Source organism: Aedes aegypti, chromosome 1 (assembly GCF_002204515.2).
Source record: "Aedes aegypti strain LVP_AGWG chromosome 1, AaegL5.0 Primary Assembly, whole genome shotgun sequence".
NCBI classification, from domain to species: Eukaryota; Metazoa; Arthropoda; class Insecta; order Diptera; family Culicidae; genus Aedes; species Aedes aegypti.
The window spans coordinates 98,884,528-98,911,765 of NC_035107.1; the positions used below are offsets into that span (position 1 = coordinate 98,884,528).

A 27,238-nucleotide genomic window follows, 5' to 3' on the forward strand; every position below is an offset into this window, starting at 1 on the left:
ATAGTCATTTTTAAGGTTGTAAAACAGGTAGAAAGTGAGGTTACGAGTCGCCACTGGTCACATTATTAATTACCTGTACGAAATCGTACTCATTACCAACTTGCGTTGACAACAATCAAATAGAAGGAATTAAAAATTATCGAGGTTCTATTTTGAAACAAAAATCACAACACACTTCGACAGCTAATTTAAGTGTTTTTGCATCACGCTGTTATCACTTCTCCAGCCTCAATGCAACCTTTAACACAGCTTTTATTCAGACAAGTCAATAAGTTATTCCTTTGCTGTTATTCCCACGATGTGGGGAATTTACCCAGTGAACCACGTATCGTTGGTCAATAGAGGATGACGTTCTAAAAGTAACCAGACAATTATCACGTGGTTCATTAGCGATATCCGTTACATCCATCCAAGTTTTATCAAAGCTTTTTTTTTTGAAGCTATCACAGTCATTCTCAATGTCACGGAATTCTTCCAGACATATTGTTTAGTTACGGATCGCATTGTTTTTCAGAGTATACACACTAATCTTCAGGTTTCTTTCATGCCCCGATCAAGGTTCTCTGTTTGCTAATTCAATTAAAAGAATTCGGATACCTATTAGTAAAATAAAAACAAAACAAACAAGCATTTTGATCGAATCATCTGTATATATTTTCCCAATTTCAATTTGCAATATTTGTGAAATGAATGTTTTGTTCTTCAACGCTACGCTCGAGCTTTGAGAGTTTCGACAAAATCCATCGTTTGGAATCATGCCTTTCTTTTGTTTGATTCACTGGTAAAAGTAACTCCCCGTTTGAGCATAGCCTTGTCGCACTTAATACTAGGATCATACTCTCCTTTGAAAGTTGAATGGCTTCATTTTTGTGTAGGTATATTGCTATTGATATCATGAGTATCGATTTCGACTAGATAAAAGGACAACTCGATCTCACCCACTGTGATCAGGTCGTGCTTTTGATTGTCGCGTTCAATAAGTAGTTCACAAACTGCATTTCGAATTGGGATCGATTTAAAATGAGAACAAGTAGTTAAAAGTTGCCTAAAGTCCACAGTCGCTTACGTAAGTCGTTTTTCTCATCAAACTAATTTGTCTGCGTAATTTGGTTTTTAATGACTAGAATGCCTCAATCTAGCTATTACGACGTTTAAAGTTCGTTCTTACACCTAAAACGTTTTTATTGCATGTGTCGACGATCTTGCACCGATCTGTGTGTGTGTACAAAACTTAAAATCAAAATCGCAGAAGTAACATAAATCTAATAAAATATGTAAAATAATCGTCTTGAGCTGGTGATCCACCGCCAGGGCAGATGCGTGCCATTTTAGTTGGACTTTTTGGCGTCCTTGGACTCCTCCTTGGCCTGTCCGCGGCCGAGGATCTTGGCCAAGCTGTCCCAGATACCGCCGAAGAACAGCGCACAGCTCAGGTTTTCGAATGGCACGAATGGATCGTGAATGCCGAGAAGGATCGACGACAGCTTGAAGTACACCAAGAAGATCACGATGCCGAAGTAGACGAGGGCGTGCGGGGCCGAGATCAGGTCAGTCTTCTTGTCCAACACGAAGATGATGGATGCAATCAGCGAGGCCTTGGTGTAGCTGTAAACAAGGGCAAAGGAGTTACGACCACGTGTCTAGTTAGAAACACTAAACGGACACTTACAAGCTTGGCTGCAAGAATTCCATGGCAGTTGGAGTCCAGACACCACGGATCAATCGCTCCAGCAACTTGGTGAATCCAGCTCCGTTGCCCTTCAGGGTACCGATGATGATCATGATGATGAAGGCGTTAGGGTACAACTTGGCAGCATGGGTCACACCATCGTGGATCTGAAGAAGGAACATGTCTTCGAATCAATAGATCGTATGGGATAACATCACCAGCTTCACAAACCTTCTTTGCGCGGTAGATTTCTTTCATGGCGCTGGCCACCAGCTTCACAGGCAAGAACTTGGCAACCTTGTAACCAATGTCGAACGGAGTGTAGAAAACAATGTACCAGCAAGCAGTGGCCACGAGCAACTGTGGGGTGTTCTTCAACGGGGCGAGGATCGGTTCTCCCAGCAGTCCGTTGGCGACCATTCCACCGGCGAAAACGACCAACATCGTTGACAGCCAGCAGGCAAGCGGGTGCTTCCGGGAGAAGGCTTGCGCTCCGGCTCCGAGATCTTCCTTAACCGACAGGGCACACAACAGGCTGTGTGCGATGTCAAAGTACGGGAACATCTTGAGCTTTATCACCTGGTTGGCGATATCGAGGAATGCTTCCGGATCCATGGTTGCTGTCGCGGTGGTTGCCAATCGAGTTCGAGTTCACAAGCACTAGTCTGGAAGGAGAAGAATGGGATCATTACTTCAAGGGAAGTTGAACACCAGCCACAAGCTTTGCAGATTTCCGAAACCCACTCAACACTGAAAAAGGCTTAATATCTATAGCTAATCAAGTGTGAAAGCGTCATATAGTGATAGAGAACTGCAAGATCGCCCACTTCATGTAGGAGTATGTTTTTATTTCAGTTGATTGAAAGCTTCGTGTTGCACAGAATTATAATCCCAAATTCTATTTAATATTTTTTCTTAAATTTTCTAATATTTCCAAATCGTATGCTTTCAAAATTTACTCAAAGCATTAAGTCGAAAAATTCTTCAAGCAATTCATGCCGAATTTTTTTTCATAGATGTTATAATTTCCAGTTGACGCAGAAAATTTTACATAAACTCCACTTCTCGAAGGTTTTCTCAAAGAATTTCTTGTATTTTTTTGTAAAACTAAAGCAATTACTCTTTTTGTTTTTCTTCCGGCTTACTGTTAAACAGAATTTCTGTAGAAAATAGCCAAGGCATTCTTAACGGTCCCTGGGGAATTAGACCCTAAACTCTGCTGATATCACCAGAAAATTTTTCGGCGGATACTCTCAACTTTTTCAAGATTTCTAGAAGGTTATCCAGGACTTATCTGCAAAAACTATATCGAAACATTTTTTCAGGAATCTTTCAAACTATTGGCAATATTTCAAACTATTGGCAATATTAAATTCTGGGAATTCTGGAACAAATTAAAAAAACGGTAGGAATTTCTTTAACCCATTGTTTTCCATGATGCTCCAGAGCTCCATGAAAATTCGAGAAACATGAGACAAATCGAGTCAGATAAATACTATACAGTAGTTACTACTTAGAATATGATTACATACTCATCATATTAATCCAAAATTCAACTACAGTGATGAATTTTCAACACCTTTTCTGAGACATTCGCACTCAGTGACGAGTCTGCTTAAGTCTACCCGTAGTTAAACAACTAATAGAAACCATTGCTTTACTGATGTTGTACATTTTGCTTGCAGGAAACTTACATTCAAATCTCGCGTGTGCAGTGATCGATTTCTCTTCATCTATTTTCTCTTTAGCTATTTAATTGGCATTGAGAATGTTTTCGACTAATATTTTTGGTTCAATGGAAAATCATCGTCTTCGTCATACTGTATCGTAAAATGTTCCATAAATCGATTGAATTCACAGTACTAATCCAAAGAGAAAATCAATGAAGTGAAATCGATCACTTCAGATACGCCTGTATGATACTAAGCGTGAGAAATGCTTTTCAGTCCAAGTGGCCACCAAAGTGCGGCCCGCGGGCCGCATGCGGGCCTCAAGAAGGTTTTGTGCGGCCCGCAAACGAATTTTGAATTTTATTATAATGTGGCCCGCATGATTTTAATAGAAAGTTGGTTGTTAAAATCATAGCTGATTTGTTTGAATATTTTCGATGTTGAACATTTGAATAACTATCAAAAAATACTGAAAAATAGATTGTTTCAATCAACTATGGAAAGAACAGAACATCCTCTAAAAATCTCAATTGTATTGTAAATTCAAGACTGATCCAACGCGTGAATAGGTTTCTGTAGTTCTGTGTTCTGTTTTTTTATATGAACCTCGTAAAAATAGTTTTCTGTACTATTTGGACCATGATATTATCCTGGAGAGAGCTTTGCTAAGGATAGATTTTTTTCAATTTAATGTGGAGTCATTAATATTAATCATTAGGCTGATACAAATACTAACTTTCTTTGATGTCAACCACCCCCTTTCCTTTTGAAAAATCGAGAATTTCGAAGGGAATAAAAAAACAGATCCATATTTTCTTGAACACTCTATTTCAAGATTTTGAAGTAAAATACAGCTTAAATGATGATTCAGAAGACGATTAAAAAAGGGCAAAGATAAATTTTTAAAATAAAAACTTAAGAAATTCCTTATTTTTTGGCTTAATATTTTCTTATTTATATTTATCCCTCTTTTTGTACCCTGTCCTTTGGTTCAGAAAGGGGTATGGGCGCGTTCTGCCAACTCGGTCGAGGCAGATTTCTTGTGTGAACAAGTTACAACATGGACGTTCTAAAGTGCCAGAATGAAGTGTTGTGCTTGTGGGGAGCACTTGAAGATGGGATGAAAGGTCATTACCAGAGCCGTAGCGTAGCCTTACGGCGCCCTTGGCAAACCTCGCTTTGGGCGCCCCTAGGTCAATTATGTTTTCATCATAAAGTATGTATGTGACTAAAGTTTTCGAAAAACGTCCCAAGTAACCATATGCTGTTCAAGCTATAATTTATGTATATAAGCGGTGTACAAAAAGCTAACATTACTGTATAACAACAGTTCAGCTTTAGCAGCATAGTTACTTGGGATACTAGCAGAAACTGGCTGGAAGATATTTTTTTAAATACTAGAAAAAATCAAAACTATCATGTTGAGACTTAAATATCCATTAATTAAAGTACAATTAAAAATTTGTAAAATCGAATAAAAGGTGCAAGAGATAGTTTTTCTCGAAAAAGTCGGAAAAAAATGTTATAAAATTTGTGTTTTGGATTTGAGTCTAGAGGTTCAATTCCCAAATAGAAACATGAAAAAAAACCTTACAGAAGAGGTTAATACAGTTCAGTTCTTGATTAAAAAGAAAGTAGCTGACGGAGCCTCTCAATGTTAGATAGGTCCTTTTGAAAAATTAGAATTGTTTCATTATTTAACAAAAAGCGCTTGAAAAAAATCAGAATTTGCTACGAATGTTTAAGCACTGCTTACTCAATAGCTTTTTTCAGTAATACTAGTGTGAGTAATTTACTAAAAGGAGATTGCAATTGTTCTAGAAGCCCCAGAAGAACACTTTCTTTTCTTGGAGTTAGAAATGATATTGTAAAGTGGTCTTAAATTGAATTGTGCTAAATCATGTCCACTAAGTCGAACATTTGAATAAAAAAAATACACAAACTATTGTCAATCAGAGTAGAATATGTTTCTTCTTCTTCTTTTCTGGCGTTACGTCCCCACTGGGACAGAGCCTGCTTCTCAGCTTAGTGTTCTTATGAGCACTTACACAGTTATTAACTGAGAGCTTACTATGCCAATGACCATTTTTGCATGCGTATATCGTGTGGCAGGTACGAAGATACTCTATACCCTGGGAAGTCGAGAAAATTTCCAACCCGAAAAGATCCTCGACCGGTGGGATTCGAACCCACGACCCTCAGCTTGGTCTTGCTGAATAGCTGCGCGTTTACCGCTACGGCTATTTGGGCCCCCAGTAGAATATGTTTATACTAGGTAAAAAATAATTTTGTTCGTTCTATGTCATGATTGCTCTTCACTGACATGACACTATTTGAAAACGTTGTTCAGGATTCTGGTAGAATTTTTCCCTGGTTGAGATCTTTTGAATATTCTGCCCAGTTGTGAAGAAGTTTACAGAAAAAAATCACCTTGCATCGTATGAAACGTGTGTGTTCAGAATTTTGAATTCTGTGAGTCTCTTTTAGGATTTTGTGGAAATTCAACCAATGATTTAGTGTGATTGTGTTCGAAAGAAAATGTGATATGCAATAACTCTCGTTCACGCTCAATAGAACTTTTGTTTCGTGTTTTCAAAATGTCTTCATAAGGATTAGAAGCTCATAAGAATATTTCCTCATTACTTCTCAATACGCACCTCCAATTGAACACTACAAACTTGATTTATGCTCAAACCAATTTTATTGGCTATTAAAATACGACGAAAATCACTTAAACTCCAATGTTAAATTTTAAAATTATTGTGTGGGAATCACCCAAAACATCAAATAATCTTCGAAACCAATTCAGGAATTCTCGAAGACTTATTCAAACAGACTCAAGTCAGAAAAGTCAACAAACTTACTTTATCAATCCTACGTGCTTCGCAGACAAAATTCTACGCGTTCCGCTCTAAACCAACTCGATTTTTCACTTCTAGAACGTTTAATATCCGAATTTACAAAACAACGAAAGTAAGATTCTCCACTTTCGTAACCTAACCGCTACTTTCGCCGCTCCGTTGTATGGGAGACGAAGTGACTTAACTACGAATCAAAACAAAACACTACATGAATCGATTTTACACTGGTACAAAAACGTCGTAAGTAACCAATTGAAACGGCTTATCATTTTGTCATACAATTTTTGTGGGAAGTGATAGAAACTACCTTGAGTTTTAACGCGAGCTGATTGCATGCAAAATTTAAGCGATGTACATGGTAAAAAATGTTAAAAGGGGATTCATGTTAAAACAGTTTTAGAAGAGAGGTTGTGATTCATCTTAATTAATTTTCTCAAAACCGTATGGAAGTTACTTACGTCGATTTGAATAAGTAATCAAGAATTATTGAAATTTTCCATTATCACTTTGAGAAATTCATTATGAAATTGTGACTAAACAAGTGCTCTTATTTTACAAATTCTTTTTCAAAATTGACCAAATGTGTGATGCATTTTGGCGCCCCCCAAAGGCTGGCGCCCTTGGCGGGTGCCAACCTGGCCAACCGCACGCTACGGCACTGGTCATTACTTCGCGTTCGTGCTTTACTCCTGCTTATCTTAAAAGTTATATACAATACCTGACCCTAAGTTTAACTATCGAAATTAACAGTTGCAAATACAATAATCGTTCTGAGTTCATTAACATATCGTCGCGTTAATTTTATCATAATGATCTTCTATCTACATCCGTCGAACCATTCTGAATGGCCGTTGTGAGAATATCACCAAGAACTTCTCACATGCATTAAAGCTGAATTGTCCTACATTGGAACATTGAGGTTTTCGCTCTTTTGGATTCATTTTTTGTTGTTCGTCCTCAGTATTGTTGAGATGTCCTGAATGCCGCACATGGCGTGCAGTGATCATTGCCATGGAGTTTCTCGTAAGCTGCATGGGGATTGTTATCATGGGAATCCAAAGAGCGAATTTTCTATGATTTCATTGCAGGCCAATACAGCAATAAAGCATGTAATAATCACTAACATTTCTTCTCTCTTTATTCTTGTTTTCATATCTAACCCGCCATTACAACGAGGAAAAATCCATTGGAGAGGAAAGACATGGCAGCGTATTGGCCGAGAAAAGTTAAGTATCATGTTTTTGTAAATATTCTTATTACTGATTGCAAGGTGAATCAGATTAACTAATTTTTAACTAATAACAAACTTGTTCCACAGAGCTATTTACAAAACACCACCCAAAATCCCTCCTTTCCCATATCCTTAGGCAAAACACTTCACTACCGCTATACAGTGCCCGAAATTCCTATAAGCGCATGACCATTTTTCACCGGCACATGTAGTATGAAAGTCCAATACTTCAATAAATCATCTCTGCTTTTAGGTATTCGGATAATATGATATTTCTACCAACTACTAAGACTTTTCTTTCAAACAGTTTGGAATGAAGAGGAAAAAACGGGATTTGAGTATGGAAATTCTTATAAGCGCACCTTTATTTTCAGATCATAAAAAATCATATCACAAGAACACAACAACTTTAGTACTTGGTTTGTTTACCATTTTTCAGAATTGTTTCATAAATTCGTTTCGGCATTGAATCGACGAGGTTCTGCAGCATTGTCAAAGGAATTTTACGCCACTCTTCTCTAACAGCTGCTTCCAGCTCTCGAACTGATCCGAACTGCCGTCCTCCACTGTAAACCCGTCTTGCGAGGATTCCCCAAAGATTTTCGATTGGGTTTAGGTCCGGACTCCGCGCTGGCCAATCCATAACTGGGATGTCCCGCTCCAAAAACCATTGTTTGGAGGCCTTGCTGACATGGATCGCAGCGTTATCTTGTTGAAAAACAAATTCGTTTTCCATCACATCCTCCTTAAATGGGATCAAAGCACTGTCCAGAAGCTCAACATAGTTTTCGGACTTCATTCTGGTAGTAATTGTTGCAATCGGGGTTTTACCTCTACGTGAAAATGCAGCCCAGACCATCAAACTTCCTCCACCGAAATTTCTGCTCAGCTTCACTTGCGGATCCTTCCGAAGATCGTGCCAATAATACGCGCAGCAGTCAGGACCATCAAGATTAAACTTCTTCTCGTCGGAAAAAATCACGTTGTTCCATTCCCGCTTCCAAGACATATGGTTTCTGGCAAAATCCAGTCTTGCCTGAACATGCCTCGGAGTAAGGTTGGGTTTTTTGGCCTTTTTCGTGTACACCATGTGTCCAGATCCACGTAGTATTTGAGATACTCGCCTTGTTGTGATGGAAAGACCCAATTCCTTCTTAATACCGGATGAATCCAGCTCCCCGGCTTCACCAAGCTGGATAATTCGGTTCCTCTCACGGTTGGTGATCTTGGAGTTGCCCTTGTTTTTCTTCCGGATGCCGTAATTCTCACCTTTCTTCAGGAAATTTCGCACGACCGTCTCTCCTCTACCGATCCTCTTGGCGATTGCACGGTTACTTTGGCCAACATCCTTCAATTCAAGGATTAATCTTCGCTCCGTTTCGTCCAAGAACTTTCCTTTCGGCATCTTGAAAACTGTCAACAAACAACACTGTGCACGAATCGCAAAACTTTCCGCACGCATCCGTTTACATCGGCAGCAAAAGAAAATGACAAGTTTTTGTAGTGTGAGTGAAGCAAACACAAATGGCGTTAGCTTGGACACTGTGCGCTTATAGGAATTTCCTGGCCAAAAAATGATATTTTTATTTCACAAAATCGAAAAATTATTAATTTTGACTGTCTTTCATACAACCAAGTGGAAATATAGTAAATATCATTTTAGTAACAGATCGTCAATGTTTTATGTAATAACTAGTCGCAAATGTTGAAAAATGCTTGTGCGCTTATAGGAATTTCGGCCACTGTATGTATGACTGATTCATGTTCTTTTGACCTTGCATCATTCATACGTGTATTGGAAGTCAAGAGTAGAAGCAAAACTTAAAGAACCTTCTGGTCAAAGATGTTGCGTTGCCTACTTCCCAAACTCCAAAACCCCCCGGTGTATTATGGACGGTGTGAGTTTTCAAACTTATGCTGGAGACTTGGCCCCTGACCCCCTTGTACATCAATAAAATAAAATAAAATATATTTATCCCTCTTTTCGTACCTTCCAAGTGGTTTCGGACATTTACCCCTCTACCAGCAGCTTCATTTTTTACCGAAAAAACCATTCATCAAAATCGACACACATTCTCAGACTAGAAGAGTTTTTTGAGAACTTGTCAAAATATGGTGCAAAAATATCGAGAAACAAGAAAGTTATCGCGATATGAATATCTATTTTGCGGTAAAAAATGAGCTGCTAGTGAAGGAGTTAAAATAATAATATTTTTTATCGACCTAACTTATCTTGCGGCCCGCGCTATGATTTGAAAGCATTGAGTTGGCCCGAATAGTCCGTTAGGCTGAGGACCACTGAAGTAGATTGTTTATAGTTGTTATGGATCTCGGAATGACCTTTCCAGAACATATTGCCCGAGGGTCTATGATTGACTAAAAGCGCCTATTAGGACAACATTAGCAATATGGGTATCGAACATCAAATTATATTAGAAGTTTATTTATGGACTAAAGTTCCAAAAATGGCCTTATCGTCATGTGGTCGGACCAGGCTTTGGAAAATTTTAACGATCATTGACACACGAGCGAAAATTTCAACCCATTTATCCGCCAGCATTCACACAACACGCATGACATTTATCGTTCGTGGAATATAACAAGCCACGAAAGGAAAAAGACAGACACACACCACCCACTGCTTGGCGCCGATCACTATGTGTCACCACGTGATACATTCGTTTACATACTCTCATTCTGATTATGAAACAGAGATGTATATTTTCCATTTTCTGTGCTATGTTTGCAATCAAAGTGGTGTTCGATGATCCAATAGATTATAATTGTGTTGGTAAGGTTCCATTACCAGAAAATATGAAAGTTATAACTAATTTTATGCAAAACATAAATCACTCGAATGGCTCGATACCGTTGAAGTCTGTGAGTGTAACTGCTATTGCACGCTCTCTCGCCACGTACCAACGAGAGAGTGAATATCAACATTCATTGGGCTTTCCGATTGCAATGTGCCACGAACTGTTATGGTTCATGAACTGAACTCTCTGAATATGATTCGATCGGCTTATTCGGAGTATTCAGAATATGATTTCAATTATTCCTCGAGAGATACCTGTTCTATGAGAAACCAAATTGTTGTTTTTTTTTTAATAAATCGTTCAAGAAATTACCTAGTATTTTTTTTTATTTCTCTTTAGATATTTCCAGGAACTTCTCCATGGAATTTTACATGCACACTTTCAGCGATCCTTCTTGGAAATTCTTCATAACTATTCCTGGAAATCAATCATAGATTTATCCATTTCATAGAGGGAAATGGTCGCTGTGGCATTCTGACAGAACTTCATCTGTCTAATGTTTGAAATCAACCAGGTATTGCTCCCAAGTGCCATGTGCTCCATATATTGCAGATGGTATGACAAAAATCTCCCAATTGGCGGGGAACGTGCCTCTGGAGTGGGCCTTCTGATACACTCAGTGGTCCTCTCGAAAATTTCCTATTATTTTCAATGTTTTTCTTACTCGTATGCGAATCATGAACTAATCGTTTCAAATATTTCAAAAATCTCATAATGAAATCTTTCTCTGATTCTTGCAAGGACTATTCTACGAACTCTCATGAAATGTTCTTCAATGATGCTTTAAATATTATTAAAGAAAAAATCGTCTGAATTCCATAACTAATTTCTGCACAAAAATTAAATTATTTTTCGTAATTCTAGCAGTTTAATAATTCTCTCTGTATTTCTTCCTGAAAGATACCTAGTAAAATTCTTTGATTATGAGCATTTCATTTTCACATAATCCTAAATGGGGTTTTGATAGCCTACTTTTGTCCTGACATCCTGGACGATCTTTTGACGGAATTCTAGGCACAATCTTCACGGACTTCGTGGCATAATTATCAATCTCTGAACAGTAAAGTTAGAACATTCTATTCTATTCTATTCTAAGTGCTTGCACAGCCAATATTGAAAAACATTCTGGAAATACCGGAATTTATTCGATTATTTTCTTGTCAGCATTAATAATTGCAGCATATCGAAGATTTGCCATTAATATTAAAATGGCCAGGCCCACTGTGCAGACTTGGGTTGGAAGATAACTCAAAATGTTACGGCGATCAAATTATCCACGTATGAATAACATGGTAAAAGCAAAAATCTGAATTTTTAATAGTAGAAACAGGGACAACCGTAATAACCGTTGGGATTGGTATTGCTAAAAATGTCAATGCACACTCCATTTGTTGCTTCTCCTTCTCTTGGAATAGGACAGAGGGGTTTCTCCCTTGTGCCCTGGCTCAAGAGCCTTGGCTTAAGCGCCTTTCCTCGCTTTCTGAAAAGAGATGAAACCCCTCCAGCTACGCAATAATTGTAGATAAGTAATGAAAATTGATTAACTCCTGTCCTCGATTACAAAACAAACAAACAGACAAGTAAATATATTGGAACAAACTCACCGAATTCTTCAAGTTAACTTTGCTATCCAATAATATAGAAATGATTTCCATTTTCATTTTGGAAACTGTTTAAGTTTCACTACTTCTTCCAGGAATATTATATCATTGATGTTCACGTTCAAAACGATTATGATTTGAATTTTGTTTTTCACTTTCATCATCCGAATTGATATTCCACGATTCCACCGTGCAATTCAAAAAATTGTTTTCATCAATCACTTTTCGACCATATTATCCCTCTAATACCCAACCCCGCCTTTAGACGGGGTACACTTTGGAATTTTATGCATTTTTTCGTAGCTCGTATATCAAAATGATTTTGTTTTTGGCTTAAACCTTAACTCATAACACGCATATAAGAAAAGTTTTTTATGACTTTTGAAACTTGTTTGTATTTTTGAAAATTGTTCGAAAAATTGTATTCTTATATGATCTACAAATGCACGGGGGTTCATTTAACGTGTAATATGAAAAAATGTACCTTTTATATTTTTCTACTATCAACTTATCACAGAAGAAGAGCCTGGTGGTATTAAAATAATTTCAATCCTGTGTTTCCGTTAATTACACGGAAAACAAAAATATTTCCAGAAAAATATTAAAAATTTAATATTTTTTGAATACTGTTAAAACTTGAATTTTTATAATTGCCAAAAATCAGTAACAAGAAGAGGCTTCAAGAAAAAATGAAAAATGATAGGGATGTTCAAAAATAAAAATTATAAAAATCAAAAACCAAAATTCATAGATTTGCGAATAAAAACAAACCATTGCCCAAAACGTGTTTAGAACGATTTTATATAACGAAAAATGATATTTAGATCGAAAATAAAAATTTGGGTATTAGAGGGTTAATAAAATCGGAACTGCAGTGTTAGGTATAATTGTAAAAAAATAGTTATCTCCGTTAAAACGTTGTTCTTGCATCAGCCAATTTACAAATTCACAAGCCGAATTGAAATTATACGCAGAGATGAGAAAAATCGTGAGAGCTGGATTGAAACACTTCCGCTCGCCTCAACAGTGAAGTTAGAACATTTCAAAAGCAATATTTTTTTCAGAAATCGTTCATTTTTTTCATTTTTTCTGTTTCTGAGATTTGGCCTGCTGTTTTTTTATGTCGTTAATTTTTTTTAAGAACTGTTGATGTTTTGGATTTGATTAGACATTCATGATCATTGGTGGTTATGAATATTTGTAATTGAGATCAACAACAGTGTTAAAAAAAATAATTTTGCTGTATAGCATGGAAATTTAAAATGTTGTTTATATCTGTGAAAATAATCAGTACGTTATTTGTTTGCAAATTCAGCTAAACTGACTTCTATAAATTATCTTTATGATATATCGCCCATTGGATTATCTAACCTCAAATCTATCTGTTCTACGTATAGAAATTCATGAATTGTCATAACTAATGCTCATCGGCTCAGTAGGGAATGGTTTGAATAGTTGATTTCTATCATTTATTATTTACATTGCATTGGATTGTGTCGTAGAATAGGTAAAAAATGAGGTTACGAGTCGCCCCTGATTACACCATACCTATAATGAGAATTAATCATTATTTCGTAAAATCAACATCATTTGACATGAAATCATCAAGAATTTCACAGTGTTCTGGCTACAATGAGATCTATTGTTGTTTTTACAATCCAGGATTGGGGATCCTGGGGCCTGGTGTAGTGGTTAGAACTCATACCTCTCACGTCGAGTTTCGGGGGGGCCGGGTCAGATCTCATAAACATCAGCAAGTTGTGGAATTCCACAAATTGAATTAGAGTTTTGACATTTAAGTGACATTTTCAATTGTTAACAGAACTGCCCATAACTGAATATTTGTAATATTCGACAAGGCATTGAGTAAATGGAGTATCAAGTATGCATTTTTCGCTACTATGGGAACAAACATTAATTTTTGAAAGTTACGAAAGCTCAAAAACACTTATTTCAAGTTGAAAATAGATAGAATATAAACCTGATAGAAATTTCCTTATTATTAAACTATGAAGGCCCAAAAGTATACATGATTTGATAACGTTTCACGGTATTAACTCGAAATCGTCAAAAATGTCAAATATATAAACATTGAAAAATTCAACTGTTTTGAAGCTTTTCAATCATATTTTTAGGTGAATCCGTTCAATAGGAAAAATAAAACAATTCGTAGGAAATTGGCTCGTTTTTTGGTTTCCATATAATTTGTATGGAGTGAAAAATTGCCGAAAATCTTCAAAACAGTTTTCTCCAAAACTCCTTTTGGTTCTCTTTACTACAAGTTTCCAGTTTGTCTCTGGTTGAAAAAAAGCATTTAAAGTAATGGCAAGAATAAAGTACACAAAGGCTGATTTTCATACAAAATGGTCAAGTTTGGAGACCTGCATCTCTGCTTCTAGCTAACCGATTGACCTGAAATTTGAACTGTATGTTGTAAATAACTTCAATTTAGACCTGTGAATAAATCATTAAATTCTATGCAAAAGTGTCTAGGTTCTTAAAATTCGCCCATTTTGACAAAAATGTCCAAATTTTGTTACTAAGATTTGTTGAAAACATACAGTTTACGATAAGTATAATCTTCTACAAAATTTTGCATTTCATCTATGTGAACAAATTTTCCGAAGCATGCCTACTTCTAAACATTCACAAAAAAATATTGCAATTTAAAATTTTTAGCATTTTTCTCGAAATAGTTTGTTTATATGTATCTTCCAAACACGAATATAATTTTATTGGTTTTGCATCAATTTCAAGTTATTGATGAGATGTTATTCCAATTTCGAGTAAATCTTTTCGTTAGAAGCTGCTATACAATTCCCTTTGAATATTTTGTATGAAAACCGACCTTAATGTACTTTTTTCTAACCAATACTGTATATACTATGGATTATATTCAAAGCTTAGCCTTTACTGAAGCAAAGCTTAGGCTTTACTGAATTCAAAAAAAACTTCATCAACTATGGCATACAAAATAGAAGAGTATTTAGAAATACTGACTACTGCGTCACAAAAGAATTTCCCTTTCACTTCAAGTTTCTGATAGAATTGCAAATATAATTAAATTTTTAAGTTCTGGTGGGAATCCAATAAACTCTTACAATTATATTTTCTTGTAATACATTGTAGAATAAGCTTTGACCAAACCATACTGTGAGATTCAGATATAGAGTGAAGAGAAACAATTAATCAAATTTTGGAAACTTGACTCAAACGTTTGAATTATATGTACGTCTTAAGAAAAATTATTGGAAGGTATTTCAAAATGTTTTTTGTTCTTAATTTTGGTTCCTCAGGGGGCCCCTTAATTGGGGAGCCCGGGGCATTTGCCCCCTTGGCACCCCCCCAAATCCGGGCCTGGCCGAGGACCTAGGATCGAATTTGAAGTAACTGCGACGATCTACAGGCATTTTTGGAGGTTTCAAGATCGCCGTCGCGAGAATTTATCGCGCAATGCTAAGTATTTTTTAGAAATAACAAGACCATTCGCGACGCTGTCAAAAGAAACTATATTCTATTCTATTAACTATATTTTTGTTGTTTCATTTTCTTTGGGTTTGTCTTTTTTTTTATTCATTTATATAAACAAATCAAGTAATGATTATTAGACAATTTAAGATTGGATAAAAATTTAATATAAACCATTTGAGAATTGTTGTCGTGGCCAATTATTTTTCTTCTTCTTCGTTCTCACTAGGACAGAGCCTGCTTCTCAGCACTTCCACAGTTATTAACTGAGAGCTTTCTTTGTCAAAGTTGTCATTTTCGCATTCGTCTGTCGTGTGGCAGGGGCACGATGAAACTCTGTGCCGCGTGAAGTTAATGAAATTTCCACAATGAAAAGATCCTGGATCCATCGGAAATCTGACCCAAACACATCAAGCATGGCGTTGCTTTGTAGCCGCGGACTTTACCACTAGGCTAAGGAAAGCCCATCTAGCTATGGTTATTAAATTGAATAAAATATACGATCCCGTTGCCGATGCGTTCCTACAAGTAAAAAAATCAGAAAAAAAGCACTTTTGTGGAAAAATCGTTCAGAGGAAATGAAATGACCTTCCTTAATCGACTGATTATAGTCCACGGTTACAAAACAAAAGCCATGCTGAAGGTGTCTGAGTTCGGTTCCCTGTCGGTTCAGGATCTTTTCGTAATGAAAATATCCTAAAATTCCATTTGCAAAAGAGTCATAAGAGTATCAACGAACCTGCCGCATGATATACGAATGCGAAAATGGCAACTTTTGCGAAGAAAGCTCTCATTAATTAATACATTTCATTTCAGCCATTTTGCAAAGAGTTTTAAAAGACAAAAGTAATAAGAGAGTCGAAGACACAAGTAGTAACCGGAAGATTTTTTATTTAATTTATGAACAGTAAGATGTAGGTGGTTGATTTTTCGGGAAAAGTTATTCACCTTCAGAAGCTAGGCAAATTTGCAGAACACACCAACTACTCACAACTGAATGTTTCCGAATTAAAAAAAATCGTCGTTTACTTACTTTTGTCTTTGGAAAACCTTCTGAAACTCTTTGAAAAATAAATGCAGAGTAATGAATTCACTGCAAACAACATTTCAGGTCATCTGTAGTTTGTCTTTTAAACTAGAACCAATCCAAGTCACTTAAAGCTGAGATAGAGAGCCCCATATTTTACTAACCCCTGTTTACTAACTTTTGTCACTGATTGTAGGTACCTATAATTTATTTGTTATGAAGTCCTTTTGAAACGTAATCTCATTCTCAGAGTATGGTTCAAGAAACCAGTATTATCAGAAACAAAAACATTATTTTTTAATTTATATTTATATTTATCATTGTTATTTTAAAAATATTCGTTCCTACTTTCTTCTAAGGGATGTTATACGAATTATGTCACGCTAAATTTCAACTGTTTTGCCCCCCCCCCCTTTGTCACACATTTTGTATGAAGCCTTCGAATTTTTTGTAAGACTTGTCACGCTTGGCTCGACCCCCTCCCCCACCCCCTTGGAGCGTGACATAATTTGTGCATGACCCCTAATATTTGGTTTGTAGTATCAAAAAGAATATCTGTGTAGTTGTAACCTAAACATATTATGAATATTTCAAATAATTTCAAACAAAAATCGACAATTGAAAACAATAGTTCTTATTCTTGTTTGCTAACAGTTTGCTGTAACTCAATTTGATAATGTTGTGCAAGATTTGACAAAAAAGTTGTATCAGAAATTTCTAATTGTTAATCTATATTGGTAACTCCTGATAATAAATTGCAAGTTATTAAGTGATTGATTGCCAAATAATCAGTATAAGTAATTGATTCATTGGCTGTATCATACTTCACCAAAATATGACTAAGATTTTTACTTGAATTTGAATGATAGTATCACATTGATATCAATTTGCGAAACTCTAACCAATACATGTTTGCGTATCAATACGTTTTGATAGCATTGTTATCATCCAACAGGTATTTTCACTACTGATTATGCTAGAGTATACAAAATATTGCAAAGTCAGGCAAAATTTTTGGTTGGGAAAAGGCAGCGTATTAAATTTTAAAACTGTAACAGAACATTGACTGAATAACGTGTTGCAACCACACTCCACGGTTCAGCATAACATACTGGATGGTCCTGATAGATATTTAAATAATCATCAAGATCTAAAATAACACCGTCTCAATCCACATTGTAATGTCGGCTTATCAAGAACATTCTTAAGTATATTACATTTGCAGAACGCCACAACAACTGTGTCACTCAAATCGATGAAAGTACATGTCCCACGACTATACGTAACACGAGCAAACACATTATTTCTTCATTAGCATTCTATTTTTCACTTCACCATCGGGGGAAAAGAGCGATCGACCAGTAGCACTTTTCACAAACCCACGCTTGCTTGAGCGGGTTATGATGATCCTCTAAGTACACACAGACAGAGACCTGGCCGTGAAAATTGTTCACCTCACACTTGACTTTCCGCGAGGACGATGTGACAGGGAAATTCTTCTTCCCTCCCAACACCACGCTTTTCTTTTCTAGGGGGGTCCCAGGCAAATCGATCACGCTTGATTCGGATTCCGATAGTGTTCTCTATAGGTGGTCAATACTTGTCCAGATCTTCACCGGTTTCACCATAGCACATACACACACACTAATAGCAATTTCGTTTTCCCCAGTAGATCTAAACTTATCCTGCTGATGAAGCCCAGCAGATCGCAGAATTCAGTGGCACATTACCGTAGCACACGTCCACACAGGCCGAGCTCCAGGGGCGAAAAGAGTCAGAACTCGTCACGAGTTCACGCACGATCCCCTGCCAGACGCAGACCACCACCAGATAGATTGCACGCGTTTGGCCTGCCTTGCGCCCGATGCAACTTTCTAATACTTTGAGAAAATGTGCATTCGATGTGCAGAATAAAGTAATGCAAAAAGAAAGGAAACCTTACTTCTCTGGATTTGAAGGAGGAAACCGCTCGAGAAGGAGAAGAATGTTCCTGCTGCCGCTTGCTAGACGAATTTTTCGAACACTGCCCGCAGCATACAGACGCACTCGCGGTACGCACTCCGCGGTGAGCGCAATCCGGGCGCGGCGGCTGCGGCGCTTTTCAGAAGATTCTATATTTAGCAATCGCCAAGAGGTACCTCACATACCTACTATCCAATCCATCTCCCATTTCAGAGCGAGAGATTCGTTCGGCAAGAAAATCGCTGTTAGTGCACGCGCACTGTCTTTCGTTTGAGAGAACATCGCGCGTCGTGACGCCATTATCTGTAGGTTTTTACTTAAGTTTGGCATCTACTCACTCTCACGGATCAAGTGTTTTCGTTTAGAGAAATTAGAGATACTTAAGATGTTTAGGGTTCAGTTGGCAATATTTGATGCCTCTAAATGACAAAGATAAAATGAACATTGAAAAATCTAAACGCGAAAAGTTCCAGAGAAATGGGGTTTTTAAAATTTTGCATTCAATAAATGTTCTAAGACCCTCTTGGGATAAAGATCATAAAATCCCCCAAGCATAATTGTATCATCTTTTCAACAATTAGGGGCTCATATTGTCGTATCGGTAATCGTGCAGCAATTCACCAAGATCCAAGGTATCCTTGTAACTCTGCCTTACGCACGCAATAATGGTCAATTGGCAATCACGAAATCTCCCCAGTTAGTAACTGTGGAAGTGCTCATAAGAAAAATAGACTGAGAAGCAGACTAAGTCCTAGCAAGGACATAATTCCAGAAATAATAAGAAGAAAAATAATTTAACATTTATGAATACCGTGCAATCACCATCCTAAACGCCGCCTATAAAGTGCTATCCCAGATTCTCTTTCGTCGTCTATCACCTATAGCAAACGAGTTCGTGGGAAGTTATCAAGCAGGTTTCATCGACGGCCGCTCGACAACGGACCAGATCTTTTCCGTGCGGCAAATCCTCCAGAAATGCCGTGAGTACCAGGTCCCTACGCACCATTTGTTCATCGATTTCAAGGCGGCATACGATAGTATCGACCGCATAGAACTATGGAAAATCATGGACGAGAACAGCTTTCCCGGGAAGCTCACAAGATTGATCAGAGCAACGATGGACGGTGTGCAAAACTGCGTGAAGATCTCGGGCGAACACTCCAGTTCGTTCGAGTCTCGGCGGGGACTACGACAGGGCGACGGACTTTCTTGCCTGTTGTTCAATATTGCGCTTGAAGGTGTCATGCGGAGAGCCGGACTTAACAGTCGAGGCACGATTTTTACGAGATCCGGACAATTTGTTTGCTTCGCGGACGACATGGATATTATTGGGAGAAAATTTGAAACGGTGGCAGATTTGTTCACCCGCCTGAAACGCGAAGCAACAAGAGTCGGGCTAATGGTGAATGCGTCGAAAACAAAGTACATGCTGGTTGGCGGAACTGAGCGCGACAGGGCCCGCCTAGGAAGCAGTGCTACGATAGACGGGGATACCTTCGAGGTGGTGGACGAGTTCGTCTACCTTGGATCCTTGCTGACGGCTGACAACAATGTTAGTCGGGAAATACGAAGGCGCATCATCAGCGGAAGTCGTGCCTACTATGGGCTCCAGAAGAAACTGCGGTCAAGAAAGATTCACCCCCGCACCAAATGCACGATGTACAAAACGCTCATAAGACCGGTAGTCCTCTATGGGCATGAGGCGTGGACTATGCTCGAGGAGGACTTGCAAGCTCTTGGGGTTTTCGAACGCCGAGTGCTAAGGACGATCTTCGGCGGCGTGCAGGAGAACGGCGTGTGGCGGCGAAGGATGAACCACGAGCTCGCTCAACTCTACGGCGAACCCAGTATCGTGAAGGTAGCTAAAGCTGGAAGGATACGCTGGGCAGGGCATGTTGCAAGAATGCCGGACAACAACCCTGTAAAGATGGTGTTCGCCACGAATCCGGTCGGAACAAGAAGGCGTGGGGCGCAGCGAGCTAGGTGGATGGACCAGGTACACCAGGACCTGGAGAGCGTGGGTCACAGTCGAGGATGGAGAGAAGCGGCCATGAACCGAGGGAATTGGCGAAATATTGTTGGCGAGGCTTTATCAAGATAATTGATGTAAAGCCAAATAACGAACGAACGAATACCGTACAGCCGCGAGCCGAAATGTGTAGGGATAAGGACGGAAGCATCTTGACGGACGGACGTGACGGTGATTGAAAGGTGGAAGCAGCACTACGATGAACACCTGAATGGCACGGAGAACACAGGTGACGAGGGTCACGACAGCGGAGGAAGTGTCTACGTCAGCACGGCGGATGAAGGAAACCAACCTGCCCCCACATTGAGGGAAGTTAAAGATGCCATCAGCCAGCTCAAGAATAATAAGGCCGCTGGTAAAGATGGTATTGGAGCTGAACTCATCAAAATGGGCCCGGAGAGGTTGGCCGCCTGTCTGCACCGGCTAATTGTCAGAATCTGGGAAATGGAACAGCTGCCGGAGGAGTGGAAGCAAGGGGTCATATGCCCCATCTACAAGAAGGGCGACAAACTGGAATGTGAAAACTATCGTGCGATCACTATCCTGAATGCCGCCTACAAAGTGCTATCCCAGATTATCTTCCGTCGTCTATCACTAATAACAAATGAGTTTGTGGGAAGTTATCAAGCTGGTTTCATCAACGGCCGCTCGACAACGGACCAAATCTTCACTGTACGGCAAATCCTCCAGAAATGCCGTGAATACCAAGTCCCAACGCATCACCTGTTCATGGATTTCAAAGCGGCTTATGATAGCATCGACCGCGAAGAGCTATGGAAAATCATGGACGAGTACAGCTTTCCCGGGAAGCTCACAAGACTAATAAGAGCAACGATGGACGGTGTGCAGAATAGTGTGAAGATTTCGGGCGAACATTCCAGTTCGTTCGAATCCCGCCGGGGACTTCGACAGGGTGATGGACTTTCGTGCCTGCTGTTCAACATCGCGCTAGAAGGTGTCATGCGGAGAGCCGGGTTCAATAACCGAGGTACGATTTTCACAAGATCCAGCCAATTTGTTTGCTTCGCGGATGATATGGATATTGTCGGCAGAACATTTGGAACGGTGGCAGACCTCTACACCCGCCTGAAACGTGAAGCAACAAAAGTCGGCCTGGTGGTGAACAGTGTTGATAGACTCACACTCAAAATCTCAATCAATACGCTCTCCCGTGAGAGCAAACTCATTAGAGATCTGCTTCGTAAATCTCACGCTTGAGATTTTGATGCAAAATCAACTCAATCAACTCAAACCGTAAAAAATGATTCAGTCGCAAAACTCGGCAAAAACTCGTGAAATCTGAATGTTGTTGTTTACGTTAGAAAGGATTACTATATTTTTACCAGACTAACCAGAAATTATTGCCGTGTGTGAGTAAACTGTGGAAATACGAGACAATGAGTCGAAAAGGTGAGCCAACTCATCCATGATTTTTTGACTGCTGAGTTGCATGATTGACAACTCACGCATGAAAAATCTCAAGCGTGAGTTGTGAGAAATTGAGTTTTTCACAACACTGGTGGTGAATGCGTCAAAAACAAAGTACATGCTGATAGGCGGAACCGAGCGCGACAGAGCCCGCCTGGGAAGCAGTGTTACGATAGACGGGGATACTTTTGAGGTGGTTGATGAGTTCGTCTACCTCGGATCCTTGTTAACGGCTGATAACAACGTTAGTCGTGAAATACGGAGACGCATCATCAGTGGAAGTCGCGCCTACTATGGGCTCCAGAAGAAGCTGCGGTCGAGAAAGATTCACCCCCGCACCAAATGTACCATGTACAAAACGCTTATAAGACCGGTAGTCCTCTATGGACATGAAGCATGGACCATGCTGGAAGAGGACCTGCAAGCACTTGGAGTGTTCGAACGAAGGGTGCTTAGGACGATCTTTGGCGGAGTGCAGGAGAACGGTGTGTGGCGGCGGAGAATGAACCACGAGCTCGCTAGGCTCTACGGCGAACCAAGTATCCAGAAGATTGCGAAAGCCGGAAGGGTGCGCTAGGCAGGGCATGTTGCAAGACTACCGGACAACAATCCTGCAAAGATGGTGTTCGCGTCGAATCCGGTTGGCACAAGAAGGCGGGGAGCACAGCGAGCGAGGTGCAACAAGATCTGGAGAACGTGGGCCAAAATCGAGGTTGGAGAGACACAGCCTTGGACCGAGTAAATTGGCGTAACATCGTTAACGAGGTTTTATCAAATTAATTGATGTAACACCAACTAAATAAATAAATAGAATACCGTACATGCAAAGACATGTTCAAAGAAATAAACTGTTTAATGAAACAGAAGTTCTAGTTTATCTAAAAACTTCTGGAAAGATAGGTCTTGATCTACAAGCGTTAGCAATGACTGTTAGTTGTTTTTTTTTAAAGTAGCATAGAGTTGTACTGGATACTGGATAGGTAGTAGAGTTTCGTACGCTTTTTGAATAGTGCCCAAACCGTTGATCTTAGCGATATAGTTTGTTCGGAGAAGTTTCATGGTATCCAATCCAATTGTCTGCGTAGTAGTGCATTGTTGAGAATTTTTTTTTTTGAATGCTGTGAGAAATGTTACACCATTGCTTTTGTTTGCTGTGATAAACACGCTAACTTTAAAGTACCCATTTAATGGGTTTCTAGTACCCATTTTTTTTGTTAGTACTGAGGTGTCAGAAAAAGGATATTATTTTTTGACATTAAAAAGGGTACAATTTACTCTTCTTGAGGAATGTGCTCCGTCAACAATAATGGGTAAAAAAGCCACTTGTCGTTACTTGGAGCAAAACATTGAAATTTTTTGAAGTGAATTTATCAATTGAAAAAGATAATGGTAAGTAGCTATTTTTTGCACATATCATGTATATCTTAGACTAACTTAACTTTTATTTACAGCGCAATCCTCGAAAAATCATGAAACGCGGCAATTTAGAAGCGATTATTCATCCGACGCTGGAGCAGGAAGATACGGAGCAAGTTACGAATACAGGTCTGCATCTAAAGAGAAATTCAACGTTTCCATTGGTATGATTCAATAAAATTATTTCTTATTAGACCGTATGTGTTGTGTCCTTGATTTATTTTAAAACTCCATTTTAAACCGTTTTTCGTAAGTGCTGGCAAGAGGGGGGTACTTTTTACCCATTTTTGCGAAATCCATGAGGGGTAAATTTTACCCATCTTTTGAAGTTTGGTGCAAATACTCTTTAATGAGTAAACGGCTAATACCCATTAAATGAGTTAAACCACTTTTCTTTGAAATGGGTACGAAAGTACCCATTAATGGGTACTTCAAAGTTAGCGTGAAGTAAACATAAACCGAATTGCTGACGAGCATTCACTTTCTTGTTAGACTGACGTTGACCGAAAGCTCAAATGACGTCTAACAAACATCGAAACGGCACTTTGCTTGTAGACCTCCATTGAAACGCATCTTTTGATGAAAAAGGTTTTCTGATCAAGCCATCTAGCAGTAAGATAGAAAACCTATTTTTCCATACCAAAGTTATAGAAGTGGCAATTTGATATAACTTTGTCGAAGACGCAATTTTCTACCCTGTCACTCTATGCCGTTGTATGTGAAACACCCATATAAAAAAAAAACTTTTTTTTCAAGATTTTTCACATTTTTTGTATTTTTAACAAAATTTTTATGTCAAAACTTGTGAACATATCACGCTATCTTTTAAAATAATGAATTCATCCATTTTTTTAATTTTTTATTAGTATAATTACAAACATATTAATTTATTATATCTAGGTGTTCTGTGTTAGAAAACACTCCCATCCTAATTTGGTAAAACTAAATTCGATGTTATTCATAACTCACTCTTTTCCAAGGGATAATTTAGGCCCCAAAACTTGCTTCCGGCGCAAAATGGCGCAGACAACCATTACATATTATATAAGTAACTTCATCTTCCCTTTCGGCAGGTGATAAAAACTTTTGTCTATCAAAGTCTGCAATGCATTTTTACTATCAAACAAAAAAGCCTTCTGAAACCGAAATCGATCGATAACTTTGTTACTTTAAGAGATAGAGAGTTACGATGTTTAGTGTAGAACTAGCCCTCGTGTGTTAAAATACACTCTAATAAAGATTTAAAAAAAAAAAAAAAAAAAAAGTTACGATGTTCAGCAAAAACACGAATTTTAAGATATCTAACAACTTTGTCGAAGACATGGAACGTGTTAAAAATCTTAGTAAAAAGATATGAACAAAAATGATTTCAAACGAGTTTTTTCATCAAATTTTGTGCACATTTTGATAAAAATTCCATATTCTTTTACAAGATTTAAAACATTTTTCATTTTTTCTACAAAGTTGTTAGATATCTTAAAAGGCGATCAAAAGATATTTGGGACATTTTTGACTATCCGAAAGTTCCTAGCAGATTCCTGAAAAATCGTTTTAACAATTCCTGAAGTCAATATCGGATAATTTATGAGAAAATCAATTACAGTAGTATTTTTCTCGGATTTCTTCTAAAATCTAGGACCATTTGCAAAAATCTACCGGATTGCCGGTTCAAAAATTTTATCGTCATTTTTGTCGGAGTCATCGGTTTATCCTTCATGGATTTCTGGGATGACTACCGCTAATCAAAATGTTTTGAGCCCATAACAAGTTCTTTTTTTTAATAAGCTTCTAGAGCAGTGATTCCCAAAGTGGGCAAATTCCCCTGGGGGCGATTTTCAGGCTCAAGGGGGCGAAAATTTGTAAAATAGAATTTGGGGGGCGAAATATTCAGATAGTGGGCGAAAAGGCTAACACGGGAATATTTGAAAATAATTACTCAAACCCTTTGGAGGACACACAAATCAATTCAAATTTAACTAATTCCAGGAACATTTTACCATATATCGTTATTTCACTAGTCATGGTCATTTTAAAATTATGATAGGCAACACGTGATAATTTTCAAACACAAAATGCTTGTGTTATGTATTCCGGATCTGAGAATTTTTAGTTCTTTTTTTTTTGCAAATGCCCAATATTTTATCTAAGTTTATTTTTGTGGGAACTTTGAGGTGAGGAAGCGAATATTGCTTTTATTGGCATCCTGCCTTTTACAGAACAAAATCTACAGCACCCATTTTGATGTTTCGGTTGCACTCATTATTATCATTTCTTATGGCAAAAATAATTTTTAGAGAAAAAATTTTAAAAATTTAGCAGACAGAAATCGAGTTCCATTGATCAAATCGATTGATGCCGGTGACGAATAACACTCTATTCAAAAATAAATTTGAAGAAATATCAGAGATGCGTCGGATTTGAACCTTCAAGACGTCAGAGAAAATCTGAGTTTTTCTTGGTGTTAGAAAAAATACGTCAAATCATTTTCTATACTCAATTTCTGAAAATAATTGCAGTAATTTAAGAATTAAAATCACAATTTTAGTATGAAATCACAATTAAAGAATCATATTTCATATAAGCGCCAACTGGTGATGTATTGGGAAGGTCATTCGAGACTATTTAAAAACGTACAATTGCGAACAAAATCAATGTAGTTCCCTTTGAGTTTGCTCGAAAAACATTGCATTTGATTCAATCTTGGAGGGTTTCGCCCCCAATTTTGTCACAAGTTGGCACCTAGGCATACATTACATTCAAATAGTTTAAACTGGGCCGAACTTGTATCGAATACTGATTCTGTAGCATGCAATACACGCAGAATATTGTCAAAGTTTCTATTTCAAATTGCAGTCCAGTTGATCATTCCTAATAATTGTGGGTTATCGATATTTAAGAAAATATTTTTAAATATACATAATAGTTATTATATTATGGTTCTATGGATATGTGAGTCGAAGACATTTTTTTTTTTGAAAATCAATTCATGCACACAATGCAAGTAATGTCACGTTAGCACGTTTCAACTGATTGAATATAAAGCATTGAAAAACGCATGAAAATTAATATTTAGCGCATAGAAAACTGTGGCCCTTTTTCCATGTTTGTCAGGAAAGATCGAAAGTACACAACAAAAGAAAACTTGCGGTTTTCTCCAAGCCTGCCTTGATTGTTGTTGGCAAGCTGGAGTTATCTTGCAGTTCAAACAAACTTTGTTCTTTATTTCGTGTGTAGTATCGGTGCCTCCCTCCCAGGTAAATTCCATTGATATTTTCCTGGGTTGCTCGGGGTTCAGTAACGAATTGTCAATGAAATGATTAGCAAACGAAATTTCTTATTAGGTTTCACGCAAAATCCTCATGTTTGGACAAGATATCTACTCGTTTTCCTGGTAAATATTTGGTGAATTGATTTTAGAATTTTTTGGCAGATATCTTGTGGGACTCTTGTAGGGATGTGCGGCATCTGTCCCCATATCTAATGTACGGCAATCTCACGAGAAGCAAACAATATCACTGTAAATCAAGCGTGTGCTAGAATAAGGGCGTAAGTCGCATGATCGATTTCTCTTCATCGATCCTCTCTTCTGTGAATAAAGGTGACAAGATGCTGGTTTGTTAGCATTTTTTCACTTTAGGACGCTAGGCAGCGATGCAATCTTGCGTCCTGAGGTGAAAAAATGCTGTCAAACCCGCGTCATGTCACCTTTATTCACAGAAGAGAGGATCAACGAAGAGAAATCGATCATGCGACTTACGCCCTTATTCTAGCACACGCTTGAAATGTCCGCGTAATAAAGAAGATCAAACGTATGTTCGTAGTTTACCACTGTTTAACGCGACTATCGAAGGTTACCCGGATTAATTCTCTGTTTTTCGCCGGTAGTGTTTGTTTTATATCTACGTGCGTTATGATTGACACTTTGAAATTTTTGTATGCAGTACATGTTCAATAGCGTAAGCCACAATTATATGAAAAACTTAAGGTGAAACTCCGTTGAATCCACAAATATTTATGTAAATGTAGTGGTAGGCACAACCTTATTCTCTTATTTCCGGGT

At 38.1% G+C, this 27,238-nt stretch overlaps 1 protein-coding gene across 3 annotated transcripts in view; it reads right to left on the minus strand.

Annotated features, from left to right (window-relative positions):
- Positions 1-630: 630 nt before the first annotated feature.
- Positions 631-27,238, minus strand: part of LOC5580129 (trimeric intracellular cation channel type 1B.1) — a 34,140-nt gene continuing 7,532 nt past the window's right edge. The window contains exons 1-4 of one of the 3 annotated variants that reach the window (XM_001655216.2): positions 18,286-18,423; positions 1,901-2,334; positions 1,670-1,836; positions 631-1,605 (exon numbers count right to left, since the gene is read on the minus strand). In XM_001655216.2, the coding sequence (XP_001655266.1) occupies positions 1,329-1,605; positions 1,670-1,836; positions 1,901-2,284 (828 nt within the window). In that variant the 5' untranslated portion in view covers positions 2,285-2,334; positions 18,286-18,423 and the 3' untranslated portion in view covers positions 631-1,328. Of the gene's footprint in view, positions 1,606-1,669; positions 1,837-1,900; positions 2,335-18,073; positions 18,233-18,285; positions 18,424-27,238 lie in introns of those variants that run through there. The other 2 variants (XM_001655217.2, XM_001655215.2) reach the window with 2 other exon arrangements.